This window comes from Macrobrachium nipponense, chromosome 11 (assembly GCF_015104395.2).
Source record: "Macrobrachium nipponense isolate FS-2020 chromosome 11, ASM1510439v2, whole genome shotgun sequence".
Classification (NCBI taxonomy): domain Eukaryota; kingdom Metazoa; phylum Arthropoda; class Malacostraca; order Decapoda; family Palaemonidae; genus Macrobrachium; species Macrobrachium nipponense.
In genome coordinates, this window is record NC_061087.1 from 75,831,722 (window position 1) to 75,856,721 (window position 25,000).

General features: G+C 36.3%; 1 protein-coding gene across 2 annotated transcripts in view; it reads right to left on the reverse strand.

Annotated features, from left to right (window-relative positions):
- LOC135206328 (carbonic anhydrase-related protein 10-like) overlaps nt 1–25,000 on the reverse strand; it is a 143,812-nt gene that overhangs the window by 36,284 nt on the left and 82,528 nt on the right. For both annotated transcript variants that reach the window (XM_064237756.1, XM_064237750.1), the window contains exons 5-7: nt 20,087–20,182; nt 16,559–16,625; nt 13,016–13,167 (exon numbers count right to left, since the gene is read on the reverse strand). In XM_064237756.1, the coding sequence (XP_064093826.1) occupies nt 13,016–13,167; nt 16,559–16,625; nt 20,087–20,182 (315 nt within the window). The remainder of the gene's footprint in view (nt 1–13,015; nt 13,168–16,558; nt 16,626–20,086; nt 20,183–25,000) is intronic.

Here is a 25,000-nt window from a genome sequence, read left to right on the forward strand (position 1 = left end):
CTGGAGGTGGAGTGCCCTTCATCCTTGCAACTTTTTCGAGTATGACTATGCAACGCTTATTCCAACTAAGGTGTTGAAGAGAACAGTTTGGGCACTTGCTTTCCACTGTCTCTCCTATCTTATAAGAATTGATGCATTGTTTTGTAGGGTGTGATTCGCTGCATATACCACACCTCTCCTTAGCTGTGAGGTCGTTGCTAAGGTGTCCAAAGCTCTGGCACTTGTAGCATCACAGTGGCACAGGTCTGAAGGATTCTGTGGGGAAGGATCCCCATCCTCTGAGGGAAACCTAGGTTAGACTTCCCAATACATCTCTTAGGACATTCTGCAGCCATAGAATGGGGTCCAAAGGCAGGGCAGTCAAATATTTGAATATGACTGCTTTCCTAACTCTCTCGGATGGATCTGGTAGTTGGAAGTTAGTGTTGGCTCATAGAAATTCAGCTGTTTCTTTTGTCTTCATTGTGATGATCATGTTTGCGGCCAGGTTGGGTTTTACAGAGATGTTCAGCAGTGGGTTTTGTTCCTCCAGTACTGCTAGTATTGCTAAGGCAATTGGCTCTCCTTGGGTGGCAAGAGATTAGTTGCAGGAGAAATGTCTAGGAGGGGCTTTCTGGGTTCATTAGTCAAAATTTATAGTGTCCCAGGTGCTCTGTGTTTTGAGAGCCAAATTTTGATGGGCTAGATCAGGGGATTAAGTCCCTGAGCTAGGCTGTCTCCTAGAGGTGGATGCTCACATTGGTCTTTGCATGCGGATGTTGGGGACTGGGAGGGTGTTATTGGGAAGGTCACTGCCAGTAGATGGGGGCACTGCCTGACTGGTCTATTTTTTGGCTCTGGGGTGCTGGTGAGCAGTTCCCTACACGCCACCGGCTGGAGGAGGGAAACCTCGTCTTGTGTTGAGGCTAGGGGTCTCTTTTCTGATATGAAGGGCCTCTAGGAAGTGGATGCAGTGGTGGTCTGCTGCCTTATCAATAATTCAAGTATTTAAAATTATGTCTTTTCGGGTTATTCTGCTATTGCGAGTGTTCTTGGCTTGATTATGGTTGGCGCTTTCCTTAGCGTGGCAGGAGGTCCTCTGGGAAAATCTCATTGTGATCACACCAATGTACGTGCTTGGGTATTTGCACTGGTATACACATTGGTTTTCTTCAGAGGGTCCTGCACCATGGGTTTGGGTCATTTTTCATAATCAGGCCACTGGTTTTCTTACTTTTGTAATAAATCATCAGTTTAACCTTTTTTCCAGAGCCCATAGGGGAGACATTTCCTTCTATGATATTGCTTAGGGCTTGTTCATCAACTTTGTATTTCTCATGAAACAATCCCTTTTAAAGAGAGTGACATCTTCAAGGGTGGCAGAGCGAGGTTCCTATAGATACCATTTTTCAATGCTTCTTCCTATGCATTTCATGATGTCCCAGTTGGAATACCAGTTCTTAATTAAAACCTGAGCAACACGCTCTAATTCGGTGTGTGTGTCCTTCCAAGAAGAGCAGTGTGAGAGAGCTCTCCTGATGAAGTTGTTGATCGCAGTACCCATGTATCTCTCCGAACTTTCATTCCCACTGTTCAGGGACATGCACAGATTCATGGGCTTTGTATATACTTGCATTATGAAGAGCTCCTCTTGTTGCCTGATGAGGACATCAAGTTATAGTGGGCGACAATTATGGCAATGCTGTGATCATCTGGAATGTAAGGGGTCAAAATAGCATTCAATTTCTTCATGAGTAGGTAATTCCTGCCCCACGTACCTGCTCAAGAACAAATTGAGTGTTATTTTTACCACTTAAGTTCCAGATACCCACAGTTTGAAGTCATCTGCCGAGTTTATGGAAGCCCTGAAAATGACACCCCTTGGAGTAGTTATTGCATTGATGGACGTGGAGACCCTCTTCATGAATGTCCCTGTGGATGAAACAGTCTAGATAATTCTAGAACGTGATTATAGAGATGACTCCACGCCCCATTAAACATCCTCGAGATTATACCAAAAAATGCCCCTCTATCCACCTACAGAGGCTATATGTATACATACAGAGATAGTGCAGCGATGGGTTCTCCCCTTGGAGTAATTTTTCAAACTTCTGTATGGGTGTCATAGAGAAATTGTCATTGATGTATGTCCGCTATATTGACGACACCTTCATAAGTGACAGCACGGTAGAAGAACTTGAGCAAGTGCGACAAGCCTTCCATGACCACAGTAGCCTCAACTTCATTGATATGTTCACCACCTCCCCTTCCTTGTCAGGCAACAAGAGGAGCTCTTCTTAACGCAAGCATATACAAAGCCCATGAACCATGTGCCTGAACAGTGAGAGTGAATGTTCAGACAGATACAAGCATACTACGATCAACACCTTCATCAGGAGGGCTCTCTCACACTGATCTTTTTGGAAGGACACGCACACAGAATTAGTGTTGTGCACAGGGACCATCGATAGCCATGCCAAGAAGACTCACAATACCAGAATAACCCAAAAGGACATATTTCCTAATATTGGAAATATTGTAAGGTGGTAGACCACTGCTGCCTCCACCTCCTGGAGGCCCTGCACATCGGAAAGGAGAGACCTAGCCTCAACACAAGACAAGAGACTTCCTTCTCCAGATAGTGGCACGTAGGGCGCCACTCACCAGCACTCCAGAGCCAAACAAATGGACGAATCAGGTGGTGGCCCCATCTACTGACAGTGATCTTCCAAATAATAACCTCCCAGTCCCTAACATATGCAAGTGAGGACCACCTCTGGGAGACGGCTTCGCACAGGGACTTAATCGCCTGATCCAGCCAATCAAAATTCAGCTCTCAAAACACAGCACCCGGATGCATATACCTGAAAAAGTGGGATGCCATTTCTTAAAAACTAACCATAGAATATTTTGAAATTGATTTCATTATGTATTCCACAATCTAGTGTAACTTTTGGCATGGCAGAAAAACCTTTGGCTGGTGCTATACTAGTATATGTACATCTCGGGAATTTGCAGCCAGGACACTATAAATACCGACTAATGACCCCATTCCAACCAAAACAAGCCAACCCTTCCTAGAGAATGAGCCGATGATGCGGTTGGAAACGTTGTAATTCCGCTGCACCCTTAGAAAAACGACGAAGGAGATTCTACACACACAAGAAATACGACAGACCTTGATTTTCCAGATTCTGTAATTTGCTAACACTACGGTGATCAGACATTTTGAAATAAGATTAATATTCTAAAAGCCATTACCTTATCCAAGTTATGAACATCGGCCTGTTATTAGCAAATATCAGTCCTGATGAGAAGAAATTAATAAAAATAGAAGACCATATATAAAATAAATTCCAACGATGCCATTCTCTTTAACAAAACATGCTTGAGTGTGGTCTCCTACCATCATATTATTATTATTTTTTTTCTTTTTTTTTCTTTTTTTTTTGCTCTATCACAGTCCTCCAATCGACTGGGTGGTATTTATAGTGTGGGGTTCCGGGTTGCATCCTGCCTCCTTAGGAGTCCATCACTTTTCTTACTATGTGCGCTGTTTCTAGGATCACACTCTTCTGCATGAGTCCTGGAGCTACTTCAGCGTCTAGTTTTTCTAGATTCCTTTTCAAGGATCTTGGGATCGTGCCTAGTGTTCCTATGATTATGGGTACAATTTCCACTGGCATATCCCATATCCTTCTTATTTCTATTTTCAGATCTTGATACTTATCCACTTTTTCCCTCTCTTTCTATTCAACTCTGGTGTCCCATGGTATTGCGACATCAATGAGTGATACTTTCTTCTTGATTTTGTAAATCAACGTCACGTCTGGTCTATTTGCACGTTTCACCCTATCTGTTCTGATACCATATCCAAGAGGATCTTTGCCTGATTGTTTTCTATCACTCCTTCAGGTTGGTGCTCAGGCTCCAGTGGAGGGCTTTTGCCACTGAATCATGCCTCTCTTTGTACTGGTTCTGTGCAAGTGCCGGACATTCGCTTGCTATATGGTTTATGGTTTCATTTTTCGTATTGCACTTCCTACATATGGGAGAGATGTTATTTCCGTCTATCGTATTTTGAACATATCTGGTTCTTAGGGCCTGATCTTGTGCCGCTGTTATCATTTCTTCAGTTTCCTTCTTTAGCTCTCCCCTCTGTAGCCATTGCCATGTGTCATCGCTGGCTAGTTCTTTAGTCTGTCTCATGTATTGTCTGTGCATTGGTTTGTTGTGCCAGTCCTCTGTTCTGTTTGTCATTCTCCTGTCTCTGTATATTTCTGGGTCTTCGTCTACTTTTATTAGTCCTCCTTCCCATGCACTCTTTAGCCACTCGCCTTCACTGGTTTTCAGATATTGCCCCAGTGCTCTGTTCTCTGTCCTCTATACTTAGTAGTCCTCTCCCTCCTTCCTTTCGTGTTATGTATAGTCTGTGCGTATTTGCTCTTGGGTGTGGTGCTTTGTGTATTGCCATATGTTTCCTGGTTTTCTGATCTATGCTGCGGAGTTCTGCCTTCGTCCATTCCACTATTCCTGCGCTGTATCTGATTACTGGCACTGCCCCGCCCCGTGTTTATGGCTTTTATCATATTTCCAGCATTGAGTTTTGACTTGAGTATCGCCTTGAGTCTCTGCATATATTCTTTCCTGATCGTGTCCTTCATCTCTTGGTGTTTTATGTCCCCTCCTTCCATTATTCTCAGGTATTTGTATCCAGTCTCATCTATGTGTTTGATGCTGCTCCCATCTGGTAGCTTTATCCCTTCAGTTCTTGTTACTTTGCCCTTTTGTATGTTGACTAAGGCGCCTTTTTCTATTCCAAACTCCATCCTGATGTCCCCAGATACAATCCTTACAGTCTGGATTAGGGTATCTATTTCCTTGATGCTCTTACCATACAGCTTGATGTCGTCCATGAACATCAGATGGTTATTATTATTATTATTATTATTATTATTATTATTATTATTATTATTATTATTATTATTATTATTATTATTATCACACTTTTCATGTTTTCTCCGCCAACTGGTAATTAAATTTCCCGTAACATCCAGTCTTTAGACTTTATTAATGAAGAAAATTCAATCATTGTTACTATTTCTATTTATTGTTTTTTTGTGGGGAAGCCGGGTGGGGGGGTTGGGTGGGTGTATATCGCAGTCATCTTACTCGACTGGGTGATTTTTATAGTGTGGGGTTGCAGGTTGCATCCTGCCTCCTTAGGAGTCTATCACTTTTCTTACTATGAGCGTGGCTTCTAGTAGCACACACTAATGCATGAATCATGGAGTTACTTCAGCATCTAGTTTTTCCAGGTTTATTTTCAGGGATTTTAGGGTCGTGCCTTGAGTCCCTATGATTATGGGTACAATTTCCACTGGCATATCCCATATCCTTATTTCTACTTTAAGGTTTTGATATTTATAAAACCTTTCTCATTCTTTTTTATATACTCTGGTGTCCCATGGTATTGCGACTTCACTATTATTATTATTATTATTATTATTATTATTATTATTATTATTATTATTATTATTATTATTATTATTATTATTATTATTATTATTATTAATTTTAATTCCTAACTTTTCGTAATGTCTCCACCAACTGGTAGTTAAATTTTCGCGTAACATTCGCTCTCTTGACTTAAATTACTTAAGATGAGGATTTCATTATTATTCATTATTATTATTATTATTATTATTTTTTTAGTAGTAGTAGTAGTAGTAGTAATGTAATAGCCTAAGGACTCGCCTCTTCATGGCTGTTATACTGTTCACCTGAAGAGTTAGTTCTAAAGTAGATAACAATTGAAGCTAGTTGAAGCTAAAGAATTTAAAGAGCTCTGTTTAGAGAGCTCGGGAACTAGTGAAGAAAACTGAAAGGCGATAAATTGGCCCTTACTGCAAACCTTCTCTCACTTCAGGAATAGTCAGCTGTTACATAATTATATCACATTATACTAATATGAACTTTGATAACCATCTCCCTCATACATGCACCCTTCCTTATGACATAAAGCCCGTGAGCATCTGATCTTGTTTGTCCTCCCCCAGGTGACAGTAGGGGAGACATGATATAGCCACCGGTTTGTTCCCGCCCGCGGGTAGGAGAACGGAAGAGTAGGGGAGACATCCACCATCCTCCTACAAACCTGTCCGGGGTTGGGTGGGTAGGGGATCGGTGGTTTGGGGATACAGCAGCCCCGTGTTCCAACGTGAGTACTGCGCGCCAACAAGCTCGTATTTAGAATATGTATCATCCCAGCTTCCTATTTTCCTGAAGCTTTCACTTTCAATGGATGTTAGATAGCCAGCTTTATAGTTGAGGCAGCACATCCGTTTCGAAAGTCACTCGAAGCAACGAACTTGAATCACGCGCTGTAGAAGCATGAAACGGGTTCTATTTATTTTGACCGATGCATTGTTTGATGGTAAATCCCAGAGATTATTTCAGGCACAGCCAGTATATTTATGTACTGATATAGATTACTTTTTTCGTATATGAAGCTGTCAGCCTATATTATATATATATATATATATATATATATATATATATATATATATAGTATATATATATACGTGTAATACTATAGAAATATGTATACACACACATACACACTTATCATACATATATATATATATATATATATATATATATATATATAAATATATATATATATATATATATATATATATATTATGGATATTACATAGGAACGTGTTTCACAGAAATAAATATCTGACTCGCATCTGGACCAAACTGTGTGGAAGAATTGCTAAGGGCCTGAAAATCTCTTCTCTTGAAAAACCAGGGTTCGGTCCCGATTTGAGTCAGAAATATATATATATATACATATCTATATATATATATATATATATATATATATATATATATATATATATATATATATATATATATAATGTGTGTGTATACATATATACCAGTAAACATATATGTATATATAGTATATATATATATGTATATGTATACACGTATCTATACATATATAGTATACATATATATATATATATATATATATATATATATATATATATATATATATATATATATATATATATATATATATATATATATATATATACACACACACACACACACACACACACACACACATATTATATTTGTGATTGCTATTCACGAAAAACTCAAGTATTCGTAGGCCATTATTTGAACGACGTCCCTTCCATTGTTACCAAGCATTCCAACCAGCAGGAGACAGTACCAACCCATTTCAGTGCCACTCCGAAAACAACGATTTTTCCAATACAAACTAAACACATTTTGCGAACCAGTGCGTTTTTAGTCACCACTGATGGAAATGATTCCATGGAATTGTCTGTGACGAGTGCAGTAAAATGGATTCGGATTAGTTTGTTTTCCCAAAAAAGAGAAAAGTAAAAATAACAGAAACAAAGACACGGTTTCGAGTTTACAATTCCAGACATGAATATTGAGGACAATGATTGCGTGACGGTTACAACGGCATGTTCCTTTTAGAGCTTGAGAATCGTCTAACTGAAACGAAGCAAATGGCTTAATGCTAAATTATTGAGCAAAATTTTATTTTATCTATTATAATTGTGCAGCATGAGTGAGTATTCTTAAGGAATAAAGGTAATGAAGGGAAAGCTTACAATATAATCTTCTTAGTGCACAAATCGTTAGATAGTATGGTAAATGTGTTGAACTACAGGGGTGATAGATTTCTGGGGCTTCAAGTGACAATAAGGGACTCTTAAGATTCTAATAATTAATGTTTATATGCCTAGGGTAAATAACAATAATTTTGATCAATACTGCATGACCGTAGTTGAGTTAGACAGTATTATTCACTTTTCTTTGCTGATCATATTTGTATAATCAGGGACCTTAATTCTCTCCCTGTAAAATGTTATAACTGACTTTCTAGCTTCTGTCAAAATCATGCTCTCCAATTTTGCGATGTTATGCTCCTCCCTCCCTCCTTCCTATTCCTAAGTGCAAAATAGAACGGTTACTACTACAACCTCCTGGCTGGACCACTGCATCATGTCTCCACAAATTCATGATTCTGTTGTGAACTGCAACATTCATCTACTATCTTGCAACGGGCTACGATCACATCCCTTTACAGGTGTCATTCAGTACTCCATCCCTCCCAACCTCGAGTCCCCTAACTGATCGCCCACCAGCTGTTAACTGAGATTTTAAAAAATCAACAGAAAACCGGATACTTAAGGGTGACCACGGAAACCAGATTGTGGCCAATAGTTCAACCGGCTGTTGCCTTACTTTATACTAACACAAAATGTAGAAATGACCACCACAAGAGATATCTAAAAGAATTCCATTCGAACATAATTTCCGCTACCTTTAGATTTCGCTGGAATGACTTTGTTAAAGTTCTATAGGTATGACTCCCAAAAGGATGTACATAACCTTACTGATAACATTCAGTTTCATTTCGCATACCGTATTACGCCAGGTAACATCAGCAGTGCCATAAACAACCTATCTAATATTAAATCACCCGGCTGCGATGGTCTTCCTGCAGAAGCTTTCAAATTCTGCCACCCGATAATTTACATCTTGCTGGATGCCCTATTTAATGCGAGCATAATTCACCAGTTTCCTCTAGACTCCCTACTCTTTGTTCACTTCATACCATCGATCAAAAACAAGCTAAAGGATGCAGCTGACCCTGGCAATTATCGCCCGATTGCGATCACTACGATTGCTTCGAAGATACTTGAATCGGTTCTTCTAGTGAGACTTCTCCCCTTTCTACACACCACTGACAACCAGTTCGGATTTAAAGCAAATCACTCAACCGATACCTGCAGCTACTGCATCCTGAAAGAACTCCTGAACTATTACCTATCTTCATCCTCTCCTATTTTTCCATGTTTTGTTGATGTGAGAAAGCATTTGACTAGTAAACTACCATAAGCTCTTCCTGAAGCTGCAAATAAAATTGGCAATTTATATTGCTGGTTCTCCACGCAGCAATTCTGTGTCAAATGGAGTAACGTATTATCGTACACCTTCGGCTCCCTAAACGGGCTTTGGCAAAGGGTCATTCTCTCTTCATACCTGTTTAATACGTACACAGATGCCCTGAAGTCACTCCCAATCGGATGCACTATCAATGAAACAACAATAAACAACCTCTGTTGCACCAGTGCATGTCGCTGCTCCCGAGATCTCTTAACCATATTGCAGAACCACAAATTTTGCGAAATCATCTGCTGGAATTCGTGCATGAATTTCCGTATATGTATCACATTATCATGGACGACCTAAAATATACGGCAGATATAGAACAGAGGCGTCATAAACTATGTGCGACTAGCAACACTATTGCAAGGAGGTTTGCCTTCTGTCCGAGGCACGAAACTGCTGCTCTTCCGCTCATACTGCTACAGTTTGTATGGGTGTCCCCTTTGGACGAACTATACCCGGAAGATCATTAGACTTATCACTGTTGTTCGCAATGACATTCCGCTACACAGCAGCAGCAATTCGCTCATACAAAGCATCCTAAGCAGTGAGGCAAGAAGAACATCTAAACTGTGAGGAAGGTGGAAAAATGAGGCTTTTGTTCACTAAATGATTTAATCTTTATTTTTGTAAAGTGTCATCTGCAGAATCTGTAATTATTATTATACCAAACGATTATTGTTATTACTAGAATTTTCTTTTTTTTCAGTATTACTATGAATATCAATAAAAAGTTTTGCTACTTTCAATTTTCGTATTTAGCCTTGCGGACCTGATTGCTGTAACCCTAGCTGAAGGTTAATTATCTGCAATCTTTACTAATTGTTTTCATTTTTTATGTTTAACTACTGTTCTCAATATTATTACTGTTGTTACCATCATTATGAATACTATCTTTTGTACTTCTTCAGCAACTGTGTGGATATTGCCGATTTATCATTATTTATCATTGTTATAAAAATCTGCAATTTTATGGTAGAATATATTACAATGCAAAATAAAAGAATTTCGATCCTCCTCAGTGTTCACGGTGTTCGAAAGTCTCTTTGTTTTCCACAGTAATATACTCTACTCTATAATTGTGGATTTTTATGACACTGATTGCTCTTCACAAAATTGTGAATTTCCTAACATTTTTTTCATGTTATCTCATGTATCTAGATTGTGTATGTTATTGTCTATACCTTGCTTCTTCCATGTATATTGCCATGAGCTGAAATATAATTTAAAATGGAAAAAAAATGTGTGTGGAATTTTAAATGACATGCGTGTATTTAAAAAAAAGTAATTATTCAATAGCTCCCTCCCAACGTCCATCTTTGATAAAGTTCGAGTTATCCGTGGTCCTGGTGTGAACCGGACATTAAAGGGACTTGGCGATTCTTGTCATGCATTCGAGAGTTCGTTGGCGTCTCATAATATAGAATACTCATAAAACTTTTTTGAAAAGGTCAGTTACTAGAGACAATGGCTGCGATCTAGACTTGGAAACGGATTTTTATTTTATTATTTTTATCTCAAGATTAGCTTTGCTTTGTTTAAATGGAACTATATCCTTTTATAGGAATTAAATGTTTTTATGCAAAGGCAATGGCATGAAACCCGAGAGCCGTATTTAGCTTGGAACCGAAAGAAAATTAAAAGGTTAAAGGAAAGGAGTCGGTCTGGAAACAAGTAAAGGTCGTTTCATTCATTCTTGCTTTCTTTGCTACCTTTTTATTTTGCTTCTTAAAATGTCCATGTGTGTGTGATCTTACATTCAAATCTCATTTAACCATGTGTGCCCTTTTCATCAACCTTGAAAAATTCGGAAGAGTGACTTCTCGAAGAAGCTTGTAGAAGCACCTTTTCAAAGATTTCCAGCTCGTTTTTTCATCTTTCCACAATGGTGTGTCTCCCAGCCGGCCAAAGAGTGGGCTGTATTTTTTAATGAAATATATAGTAGCTTTATATTTTTATCAAGAGTGATACATTAAGACATTGAATAATTTAGTATACCTTGTCAAAATAATTACGTTTCCCTCCTTGTGTCTCGGGATTGTTTATAAGGCTAGGGGTTAATCGTGATTAACCGCGTAACGAATGATGTTTGAATCTCGCATTGGAAGAGGTGATGGTGATGGACCCCCTTAGGACGGATTGCGTTTATTTTCTCTCCGATCGTTAGATAATCACATCCTGGGCTGTTCTTGCTTAGCGTCAACCACTTTACAAGTATAATGGGTTAGCTGGCAGGGTAAATATGAGACAAGAAGCACTTTGACCTTATCTTTGTGAGGGCCTTCAAAGTAATTATTCCTAAGCGCTTCCATAGACGGCGCAGAGGAACCGCCAACATTTTAAGGGTTAAGTCATAAAACAAGATCGTTAAATATGAGATATGAAACTCTCTTGACTTCATCCTGCTAATTACTCTTAAAATAATTACATAATCACGCTAAGATGCCACAGCGGAACAACGAATTTACGAGTATAATTATATAATTACAAGGATAATTATAAGATTAATAGCTATTTGATGCAGGGTGTAAATAATATTCATTTGTAATTCCGTACTGCAAATTATAAAGTAAATTTAATTAGGAAACGATATGGAGGGTAAATAGTTTTGTTCGTTTCAAAATGAAATTAACTGGAAGCGTGAATAATGTTCATCATAATACGTAGCGAATTTTCGTTATTTGTTTTTTTAAGTATACCTATTTTTGTGTTAAAGAAAAGAAAAAAAGTTTAATGCGTATTCATTAGTATAGAACTTAAGCAAATTAATTTTAGCATGATTTTAATTGGATTTAAATGGTTTATTTTATCTCCATTCAGGGGTTGTGATCAGTGATGTTTCATTAATTTTAATTATTGAGACATTTATGAGAAAAGTTTATATTTATTAAAGCATTATAGAGTAGAGTATTTTATATTTTGTACTCAGCAGTTTGGCAAAAACGAACCATTTGTAACCGTGTAGGTCAAAGTTATTTGTTCAGATTCTACTTAACACAGTTATTGTATGTAAGTGGAATAATTAATTCCAGGATATCAAAAGCTTAATTAATAGCTACTTTATCGACATCACAATGACAAATGATTTGCCTAGTGGAAAACCCACCAGTATGTAAAAGTCCTCATTATGAGGGTTGTTATGCTATAGTTATGCTGCTATGAAAACATAACCCCCCACCCCCCTCAACCCGACACATACACTAGATCAGGGGTGGCCAGACTTTTGGACTCCGAGATCTACTCTAAAAACTAAAACTCTTACCATTAACATACTACATAATCACTTATTATTACGTGTGGAAAAATATTCAAATAGCGCCATAGTACGCTATATATCTATATCTATATCTATATCTTAGATAGATAGATATAGATATAGATATAGTATTATATATATATTATATATATATATCTATAATATATATATAATATATATATATATATGTGTGTGTGTGTGTGTGTGTGTGTGTGTGTGTTTCTTGTTTATATAGGAATGTTGGGGAACTGCAATCGACCAAATAAGTGGTCACGATCGAATGCTAAATCGCGATCGCTGGCCACCTGTGCACTAGATGAAAGTCCGAAGAGGAGGACGTTGTTAGAATTCCATAAAGAATTTTTTAAATCTCTTGTCAATCGTCGTTATTTTACATTTTTAAAATTTTGTATAAAGGTGAATGAGAGGTTTTTATCTCGTCTGTACAGGGCCTGACGTATTTATGTAGCATATATTTATCTTGGCTTCACAGAAACTGACCTATTTATGTAGCAATGGGTTTATCTTGTCTGCAAAGAAATGGACTACTATTTATGTGTTGATGCTTTTATATTGTCTGCTCAAAGCCGCTCCTATTTATGTGGTGAAGCGTTTATATTGTCCGTGCAATGCCGCACATATTTATGTGGCGATGTGTTTATCTTGTCTGCAAAGAGACTGGCCTATTTATGTGGTGATGCGTTTTATCTTTACACAGAGACTAACCAATTATAATGTAAATATAAGCGATCGAGTGTGTACAGAAGTACTTACCTGATCGGCAGTTATGTAAGCGGGTTTGTTTAAGATAATCCACGTCACTGTTTCTTCACAGGGCGGCTCGGTCAGGGATCCCTCGTAGGTCAGGAAGAGTGGGGACGTGAACAACTCTTTTATTGGAAGAAACGGGATCCAAGTTGATTTGCCTGCGAATGGAAAAGAAAAACTGAGTAGGTGTGGGGTTTGACTCTCTCTCTCTCTCTCTCTCTCTCTCTCTCTCTCTCTCTCTCTCTCTCACTAGAAATTTGAAGCAAGCAATAGATAGAATTGGCCCTCTCTCTCTCTCTCTCTCTCTCTCTCTCTCTCTCTCTCTCTCTACCAATTGTAATAGGAAAGGCGAAATGAAAGAAAGTATTAAAAATGCAAGGTACATAGATGTACGGAGAAGTCTTGATGTATGATTATATGGTCGTATGTGTAATGTATGAGAGATACAAATAATGATGGAATATCGGTCAGGAAAAATCCAGAGGATAAATAGGAGGAATTTCTCCTATAATACAATGCATGATTCGACCTCCAGTTTACTCGTGACGCTTGCAAGATTTTCCCCTCACATCATAAGTTGTAAACATCATATTCCCAGCATTTAACGTGAAATGGTCTTTGTAATTAATACTCATACTTAGTACTATACTCTGTTTTTTTTTTCATCTGTCCATCCGCCTGTGGTGTTTTTGCATGGTAACACTGCGTCCCGGGCTTTAGATAGTTACATTCAGCTTACATTCAACGATTATAATAATATCCTATTTCGAATATTAACGGTGTAATTCGCATACAGTAAATTATTAAAACACTTTTCAGTTACAAATGTACACCCAGATATCCTTTAATTTACCTAAAACTTACAATTACCGTAACTATCTAAAGCCCGGGACGCAGTGTTACCATACAAAAACACCACAGGCGGATGGACAGATAAAAAAAACGAGTATAGTCAAATTAACAACAAGGACCAAATACAAAGAACACAAATTAAACACGCTTATATATACTTAGTTATAAGTGGAAACGCAAAATAACTGAACAGAAACATAGCCTAATTTCAGTACACCAAATAAGTGCTAAAATCTATGGTCAAATAAGACCTTGTTTCACCAACGAAAACTAAAATTAATACACTGTATTCTATTAGAAATATTTTTTCTGTACTGCACTGTTTTAATAAATAAATAATAAATATCCTATCTCAAAATTCATGTATCTTTAAGTCAGCGTGAAAAACACATTTAGGGTCTTCCATAGACCTTTCCTAACCACCCACCCCCACCAACAAGAACAACAACAGCAACAACAACAAAGTAGTTAGTAAGCTTACTCCCTGAGTAAGCGATAAAGTCGATATAGTCGTGCATTATTTCCATTGCCATTCAGGCATTTCCTACCATTTTAGTTCATCTGAATATGATGGGTTAAGAAACACAGAGCGTCGTCAGAGAATTATGTATAATACCGATTTTTTTTTAAATTCTCAAGTCTTTGTTTGATCTTGTATGATTATTCTGTGTAGCTAAGACTAGACGGAGAAGCAGTTGTATTAAAAGGTTTGTCGACATGTCAACATTGATGTAATAAAGAACAATTAAAAGGCACGTTTTCGTGACCAGATTATTTTGTGATTATGAAAATATTTATACAGAAGTTACTCATACTATCAAGGACTAATAGGTAACGAAAATTATGATATGAAATTAATTTGAATTGTTAATGTTATCAAAAATGATTAAAACTGTGGGGGAAATTTACTCAGACTGACAGAGAAAAGTAAGATATCCATTTTTCATTAAGTACATTCCGATATGTTCAAATAGTTCCCAAGGAAACTTATGAAAGAAACGAAAACAAAAATTCTAGCCATACTAAAGTCATAGCCATACCAACAGCCGTGGCTGCAAAAGAACTTTTCCTCAAATGAAGATCAAATAGATATTCACATATTTTAATTTTTTTTTTTTTTGGGGGGGGCGTGTTGGGGGCGGGGGCTAAATACCTGTTTGGAAGAGCGGTGACAATACAGAGAAATACTTTGTTTTCAGATAAAAGTGAATAAGCAATTTTTTATAACTGCGTTCTAAATTAGTACTGCATATACAATCAAACTAATATCCAAACAAAGTCTTATTAAAGTAATTAAAGTTAAAATTAGATGTTTTACCCTTAAGTCATCATCATATTTTACGTTTTACACTTTAATGTAATAGAATGAAATTTAAGCATGTTCTAATGATCCTTTCTATGGGAAATATTTAGCTCTTACAATCAGTATTTGTAGAATTGTGTCCCTGCTGGCTAACAAAATAATAATAATGATAATAAATGTGCTTATGTGACATCCTTTTTACCAAGAAAACAAATTACCTGTCTGACATGACCGTACTTTTTACTGTAAGGTTTGAGTATTATTGCCTTTTTCTACGATACTGCAGCTTAATATCAGAGTTGTTTGCTGTGAGTAATTGCCATAACAAATGAGGAATAGAATATAAAAGTCAGGCCAAAATAAAGAATAAATAGAACCCAGATAAATGAATTGTCAGGGAAAGCATCAATAGCTCCGGGATAATGAATTCATTTATCGGTGCTATTTATGTTTCACACAAAAAATATCAAAACAATTGCGAGGAAGCGTTGCAGTATGAACAGGAAGCCAATAAGTTTGTAACGGGCATGAATATGCTAATATCGGGTGATGTTCTCGTTTGAATAAGAATGGGTTTTTAATTTTGTGCAATATGAATGGAGCAGGAACTTCATTTGAAGTTTTATCCCGAGGGTGATTCACCTCCTGGTAACAGTAATTAAATTAAATTAAATCTAAATTGAATAAAACTGCTTCATATCACGTCAGAACTGAGTGAATAAAACCCTCAATATCAGCATGTGTTTGCTCATCAATTGCATTCTGTTTTACATTGCATATTTTGCTTTTTTAGCCTTTTGCCATTTATTTCGTTTGTTTATCACTCGTAAGTTGACAGGAATTTAGGCTGTCCTATCATGTGGAGTCTGTCAGTCCCAACAGTAGGTTTCTGCCTTGATGTAGTAACAGCCGAATATGAGTGGTATTCAGCCCTATTCCTTCTACAATGTATTTCACAATTGTTAATGATATTAGCTCGTATTAAGCTTACTAAGCTTACGTTATGTATACACGACTTAAGTAATATTTAGGGAATTTTTGATCAGAAAATATAAGCTACTCGTGCGCTGACTGTCAAAAATTTCATGAAGTCAGTTAATTTCATACAGATTAAAGAAACTGAAATTTTAACCTTGCTTTGGGGAGGGATATTGTAGACTAATGCTTCCAGTCTAAGATAATTTGACATCTGTAAATTAGATCGGAGGTCTAATAAAAGCAATTAATTTACTTCATAATTGGAAGAAGCCATCTTGAAACATTATTATTAACATTTTGGATAAAATCTCTTTCTGGTATATTTAGGCCACTGCTATTAGATTCCCAAGATACTATTTAAGTCATCCATTACCTTAAAAACTCCATATTCATGCATTCCTTAGCATGGTACATACCTCGGTGTGGCACCATGTGGATATGGTCCATCCATATCTTCAAAACTGGGTTAGGCCTCCATCCTATCTGAAATATAGAAATAGAAACGTGAAAGTTATGATGTAGGGCCCTCCACCAGCCGACGTTGTATGCCGCTCAAAATTGTGTAAAAATAAAAAAAATTGGACATGGAATGCAAGGTTGAACGTGGAGTTTAGGAATAATGTTTAAAAATAAAAAGACGCTATTTATAAGAAGTATAAGTTTCTCTTAATTCACGGGTTTTCTTTTCCTCGAATAAAGATAAAGGGGTAGTTTTTAGTCGATTGCCAAATAGTACTCTGCTTCCTTTCATTATGCCTTACTTTATAGGAACTCATTTGTGTAGACAAACGCGCTCAAGTTAAAGTACATTATATGTAAATGAAACCTTACATGACCAAGTGGACACGATCTGATAAAAGAAATAGATATCTTAATAATGAAAAAAGTGAGGGTTTTTAACTATATTACAAAATAACGTAACAACAAAATTGTTTACCTACACAAAAAGGACATTGTGGGAATGACTTCGAATATCTGTTTATCATTTATAATCCTAAATATTTCACCCATGAAGTTTCTTTTCATACATTTATATCCGACAGCCTGTTTGGCTGTGCATCATACCAGTGCGAGCTTTGCCAACAATAGGAATACCCAAACATTTAGAAATATAGACAACCGTCTGTGGTTGAAAAGCCTTATGTTTTCATGTATAGGTTAGATTTATTCTTGTGATAATATTAAGCTACGAGCTTGTAATTTATATATTTTGAACGTTTTTGTCTTATTTAAAGATTTATTAAATGATGTCAAGCTTTTCTTTTACATTTTAAGGGTTACTTGTAAAATAGATCAACTAAGTTAGATTAAAATTTATTTACAAAACGTGCGAAAAAAATAAGGCAGTGAAGAAGAAAAAGAGAGCGTATTACCTTACGAGAAAGCAGAACCACTTTTTGAAAGAGAAGAGTAAATAGCAATAAGGGAATGCATAATTTGCATGGATGAATATTGCTTTAAAGGTATTATAAAGCAAATCGTATTATTTGAGTCAAAAGCTAAATATCTAATTTATTCAATTGTACTAGAAATTGCTACCAATAGATTTTCAGAGAATTTGCCTTGCCTTTATATACTGTACTTCTTTAAAATATTAGAGCATCCCACCCTGAACGGAAATTACTTTGTATACCTGCATTTTTTCGACAACTTTATCATTAGCACATCTCTAATTATGCTGTAGTGTAAAATATAGCGGTGTGAAATATAGCGTCGTTATTACCCGTTAACAATTTAAATAATTTATAGTCGTGGTCTATGCTTCAAAAAAGCTCTGTTCGTTATAATAAAGTATGCAGTCCATAAATTATACCAGCTGTCAAAACATGAGCTTGCGGTTGTCATCCATGGTTTTAAAAATAAAACTCTCTCTCTCTCTCTCTCTCTCTCTCTCTCTCTCTCTCTCTCTCTCTCTATACTTGTACTTTCCATTGCATTTGTACCTACTTACAATTTTTAAACACTTAACTGCCAGTGCCCCAAAAGTCAGCTGTTCTTATTGATATAGTACATCGTTCTATTTCCTGGCTTCTATATATCTTTAGAACCTTACTCAAATTCTTGTTTAAGTTAACTTTAAACCGGCTCCTTTCCCATACGCTCTTACCTTTATTATCAGCTTGTATATTTACTGTTCGCTTCCATTAATGAACACTGAAATGTATGCTAATTTTCCAGTTTTGCACCGATGAAATGAATTTGATTTATAATCATCTCTTAGGATAAAATTACTGAGGGGCGCGGAAGGAAGAGAAGACATATTTTCCAATTTGGTACATTTTATTGTCCGGTTGCCGTCACGATCCTACTTTTATTAACACAATTGTACCTTATCTTCTTAATCATTAATTTACTGTAAGAAATGGCCATGCATTCTGCTTTGCGCCGGAAAATCAATTTGATTCATAATCGCATTCATGCATAAACTTAGAGAGAGAGAGAGAGAGAGAGAGAGAGAGAGAGAGAGAGAGAGAGAGAGAGAGAGAGAGAGAGAGACTTGTGTTCATTAGTTGGAAAATGGTGCTGATTTATTTCATTACATGATTTCGGGAAATTAATGTTCCAATTTTTTAAAGAATATAATTCAGTAGTCACGAAACCGAGAAAATAGAATACTTTACAGTGGTTTTATCATACTACCTAAAAATCTGAATTGAAATGGTTTTCAGCAAGGAAATGAAATATTTAATGGTACATGGAATTACGGTGGTATCTAAGACTTTAGATTAGCAAATTCCAAACGCAGATGGGAAGACCATAAGTCAGAATAAGGGAAAAAAAAAACTTGAAAGAATTCACTGCTAGAGGCGCAGGCCAATACCAGCAAAGTGATACAGTGGCCAAGTCTGGGCACGATGTTTTCAGCAAATTGGTTGATCTGTCAGAGCAAACAGGACGTCAGCGGAGTCATGTTTTCATTGCGATGGGGCCACGCCCATTCCTGTGTTCGAACATCATTCGTTTGTAATTGTTTGTCTTCAACAGTCGTTTTTCAAGTGAAGATTAATGATCCCTTTGTATAGTGCGTTTCATAGAGAATCGTCACTATTTGCGAAGCTATTACCGTATGTTTTTTGTGTGTGTGTGTGATTGCTCTATATATTCGTATTTTTAGTTATTTCTTGTTACGACAGCACATTTTTCTATGGTAGGAACCATTTTTTTAGTTGAGAATTCTTTTTTTTTTCATGTTAGCGTTTTATTTTTAACTAAACTAGTTTTCTTTTAAGTTTGCATTTTGTTTGTTTCCAATACGGTTCCCTGTTTTTGCTAATTACTGTGAGAAGAAGAGAGTTTTTGATCAAGAAAGATCAATGTAATTTTTTTTATATTAAGGGTTGATAAAATATGAGTGGTTAAGACTGCCAATGGCTTTCTTTTTATGTTTCTATTACTCTATTACTAGTAAACACTATTAACATTTCAATGTTGATCCTATATTTAAAACGTATAACTACACAAAGGTACACGTATGAATATATAGTATATATATATATATATATTATATATATATATATATATATATATATATATATATATATATATATATATATATATATATATATATATATATATATATGTGTGTGTGTGTGTGTGTGTGTGTGTGTGGTGTGTGTGTGGTGTGTGTATCGTAAGAAATACAATAAAACCATTCAGACGGAGTCTGTTTGATATTTATTTCCTTTTTTATTTGTAAATGTGGTCGATTTGTAAGTGCATTCTCCTATAATCAAATTTTACCTAAAACTTTTCTGATATATGTATAGTTTCGCCAATTAACAAACTGATGAAAATCTCACAAACGGTCAAGCTCGTAGTTGAAAATTACCACATGCACGTAACAAATAGTTGTAGGTCGTCATCAACAGCTTCGATGTGAGTAACCATGAAAGGAAGGTTTTACAGAAAAAAAACTAACTATTGTACAGACTTCAGACTCTTACCTTAAGTAGAATAGACACTGCCACTACTCCATTTGGTTTATCTAGCGCTTGTGTGAAATTTTTATAAAGGTCGCTGTTGTAGAGATACAGCTGAACCTGAAAGAAGAGGGGGGAAAATTTCGTTAATTCAAATTATGGGATATGTAATAAGAAAAAGCACTGACCTAAACTAGAATACATCTCCATTCGAGGAAAGTGATTCACAATGAAGATTTTTTCATTTATTGGTAAAGAATCGTTCTTAAAAACTAAGGATATCGTACAAAAATAAATGAATGAAATCAAAATATGCGATTTTCAGATTTATTACTTTTGTTAAGATTATTTTCTTTCAGTTATGATTGACGATGCTATAATGAACGAAAATTTCAGTTGATGGTATGTAAATTAGATCTGGTGTTATTATTATGTAAAAATAAAGTTTGTTTAATAGCTGATCGCCACATTCTCAAAGGCATTAGTAGTTTTGCATGTGTTCCATTTGGATATTGTTTCTTAGCACTGACAAATGTGTATCATGGGAGTAAGTCATCTCATTCGATGGGAAGGCAGTCACTAATTCTAGGGTGACCAGAAAGTTTCTGCTGTAAATGATTTTGCAGTAACATTATTAGACAGAAAAATTGTCGACGCCAATCCTCCATTTGGAATTAAAAATAAATAAAGTGTTTTTCAGCCTATATTTTAGTACGATCTTAGAACTCTCTCTCTCTCTCTCTCTCTCTCTCTCTCTCTCTCTCTCTCTCTCTCTCTCTCATTTTAAAAATCTTTCAATAACGATAAGGTTTTTGTTGAAATCTTGAATAATCTTCAAGAGATCATGTATTGTTTTTTATGCGTACGTAATCGGGGAGTGATTACTCTTTATGTTCATTTACCACTTCAAATAATCTTGTAAGATTAGATAATGCCATCTGTATTCAGTTCAGTTCCGGAGGCGCCCTACTCAAAGGTTTTTGTCGTCTTTGAGAGTAATATCGAAATGTGCTACAACTTTTCCAATGCTCAAAAGAGGCTATTCTGTAAAGGATTAAAAGATCTACAGTAGTATCTATTTATGTTTATAATTATAATACCAGGAGCTTTTGCTTGGTTTCCAGCATGCCTCTTCGGCTGAAAAGACAAATTGGAAAATATGGGAAATCCTCTTGTTGTAAGTATTAATCTAGTTTGCATATATTACTACTAAACTTTTAACCATGACCAAAACGTCACGATATCATGTTATGTTTGCGCTGATGGCTAGGAAAAATTGTTAAAACTTTACTTCGAGACATTATTCTTATATACTACCACGGACTGTAGGCATTACTTAAGGGTTGCTGCAGCGTCCTTTCCGTCCGTAGCTGCAACCCCTTTAATTCCTTGTACTATATCTCCGTTTACATTCTCTTTCTTAAATCTTTCTTTCCACCCTCTCCTATCAGTAGTTTCATAGTTTATGTACGAGACTTTCCTCCTGTTGCGTAGCTTTCAAACCTTTCTACTTTAAATTTCCCTTTCATCTCTGAATGACCTGATAGGTCTCAGCACTTGGCCTTTGGTCTACAGTTATATTCCTTTGAGCTTATCGCTTTACGGATTGCTATGGAAAAGCGTTGTAGCCCATTTAATGTTTCATGTTAATAAATCATGTTCGTCATCGGGTTCATAAAATTGTAGAATTATTGTTTGCACTTGCATTATTCTCTTCATCTTTCTTGCTCACGTTACGAAATAACCAGCAACTCTAAAACAGAAGTTAGTTTTATTTCTCGTTCTTTTTCTTTTCATTCCTCTATGCTCGCGCTATGAAGGAGGCACTTGGGCATTTAGTCTCGTATTTGCCTACGTACTCCAGTTGTGGTTTCTCTTTCAAGGGCGAGGCTGCCTTGAGAGCGAGTGAATGTTTAATGTGGCCTCCGCTCTCCGGCTCCTAGTGAAAGCCGTAAGTCTTAGGCATCATTCCCAGAACCTTTCTTTTTTATCTTTACATTAAAATCGCGGCTTAAGCCACGAAAAGGAGCCCTTATCCTCAGGTCCTTAAAGTACTTTTTACAAGAACCTCCTTCAAGTTTTTTTTTTTTTTTTTTTTTTTTTATACAGCTGAAAGGGTCAGTGAGAAGGAAGGGGTTCCAGTGTATAAAGGTCTTCCATTATAAACATCAGATTTTTTTCTCTATCTGTTCATTCTCTTATTCTACAGGAGGACAACAAGACTTTGGAAGTTTAGGAAAGGTTTCAGCCTTTAGTTTTCTGGTTCATAGATGTAAAAGGAAAGTAAATTCAGCTCACATATATTAAAGAAAAGTAATCAAGGATCCATTAAAGTAATCAAGGAACCACTGTATCTTAAATGGTTGAGCAAAGATAAATTTAAAGTTTCTTAACTTTGCAAGATTTAATGGCGTTACAGTTTCCTATGTGCAATATGTACTTGGCGCAGCTTTTTTGTATAAGAAATTATTTAGAGTAGCATTGTTCTTCACTGTCATTTGTATGATAGGTAATAATCACGAAATACCTGCGATTGCTTTAACATCTTTATTTTATAACCCTTTGCTTTTACAACCGCAGTAAGACTATTGATTTTATTAATATATTGGCGAGCTTTTCATTAACATGGCTTGCAATGACCATGTGCCAACCTGGTGACTGCATATGATATTAAATTAAATGTATAAATAGAAAATCTTTTAACAAGAATAAAACAAAAGATGGCATATTGCAGTAAATGACCAGACTTAAAAATACATAGATTGCTCATTAGAAAAAGGGGTAAAGCATTCACAGACCGCATATGATATTAAATTAAATGTATAAATAGAAAATCTTTTAACAAGAATAAAACAAAAGATGGCACATTGCAGTAAATGACCAGACTTAAAAATACATAGATTGCTCATTAGAAAAAGGGGTAAAGCATTCACAGACCATACACAAAAAGTCTCAAAGACTAGGAGGCTGTAGGCAAGAGGCGATTCCCTCCTCAACTCAAAGTTTATTTCATTTCCTTATCTTATTTCCCACTCTGCCTCTAGATCCTCGAACCTTAATGGGCCCTTACGGGAGTTCCTTGTTATTCTCAGGCAGCCGGGCATGGATTTCCTTTTAAGCTCTGCTCTTTGGCTCTGAAGGAAAGGGATATGCGTTTGACGTGGGCAAAGGCAATTGATAGCAGGACCCCGATTCTCTCTCTCTCTCTCTCTTACACACACACACACACACACGCACACACACACATTGTCCCATATTCACAAAATGCCTCATTTTAACTAAAGCCACTTCATCCCTGATCACAGCTGAATATGGAAGGAGGTGATTATTCATATGGAACATAACATGAGGGGAATAGTCATTGTTGTAGTCATGGACAGCAATTAATTTACTAATATTATATGATGAAAGGGGGCAAAAGACTGTTCTGATTTAAGCCACATCACCTCGTACCTGAACCGAATCTGATGGACAGAGCCGTTGAAACATATCCTAACGATTAACAAGTAGAGTTAACTCGTCCTGTCATCAGATTTCCGCCTGACTTATTAATTCACACAACTTCCTTCAGTATGAAGGCTGGAATGCGCTTTAAGTGAAAACATTACCGGTATGACTATCATGGGACGCTGGAATTTGAATACAAGGACGAGTAGCCCTCGGTTCAGGAGAGAAGTATTTTTACTACATCTGTTTAAAAAATATAAATAATAAATAAAAAGAAAGAGGGGGAGAGAAACTATTTTTCAAGCGTTACTGTAAAAGTAAATTTCAGATGTAGCTTCAGAACCTGACGACTAAATTTCAGTATGGTCCGGATGTAAGCAGAGAGTGGCATTACATAAAGACGAAAAATAAAACTACGTGATACAGTTGCTCTGTAGAGAACAAGTATTAATAACCTTGTCCCTTGAAAACACAATTAAAGAAGATATGACAGAGCGAAATGTCGAGTTTCCTCTTCATTCTTTAAAATTCCTCTGATGGCGTTTCCTCTTGACGCGTACAAAGGGAACACTTTAATGATGTTTATGAAGTTATAAAAGTTGCTTGTCGTTTTATCGTCGTAGTTACTCTGGCTCTTCGAGACGGAGTCCATGCAAAGCCTGTACTTTACTTGTTTGATTACTGGCTTTTATTTATTGGTTTTGAACGGAGGCTGCTTCCGATATAGTTGAGCTTTCAATTATTTATGCCACGAGACAAGTTAATCAAGTCGTGCGTATATCTTTTCACTGGACTACAGAACCAAAATATCGGGATTGATTTTCTTGTAACTCGTGTGGTGCGTTGCTCACTGGATGAGATAGGACCTGATCATTAGCTTTTACTGCGATCCAGCTTTTGAGATTACGAAAATATGTTCACTAGATAATGAGGGAACGTGGACCCAGAATAAACGACCGTTCCATGAAACTTCCGTGGTAGTCAATATTTTGTTACGGATTTCCATAAAATTATGGATTTATGAAATAGTCCAAAATTGTGTATATATTTTTGCTGTGATCCGATTCTGGTTGTTTATCCATCAGAGGTTTGTTTAGGATGAAAGGGGAATATATCTTAAAGACCTTAACATAAAAGAGACGAAAGAATAGCTAAGTTCAGTGAATGGGAGCTACATAGTTTTTTCCCCTTTAATTAAGTAATCCCAACAATTTAAGATTTGTAACGAGGGAATGATGAAAAAGATGAATGCTCTTAACGAGAAAATGTAAAAGATTTCGAGGTAAATCTGAAAACATTTTATAATCTTTACACTGTAGCGAGGTCTAAAAAATAATTTGATAGTTAATTCTGTTTTTAATTAGCTTTGCTTTAAAAAGGACTTTCCATAAAATGAAACTACATTAAATTTCCATAGAATTATACCAAGTGACTTTATGTTATGAAGTATGAAAAAATTAATAAAGAAATTAATTACTCCAATTCATAAGA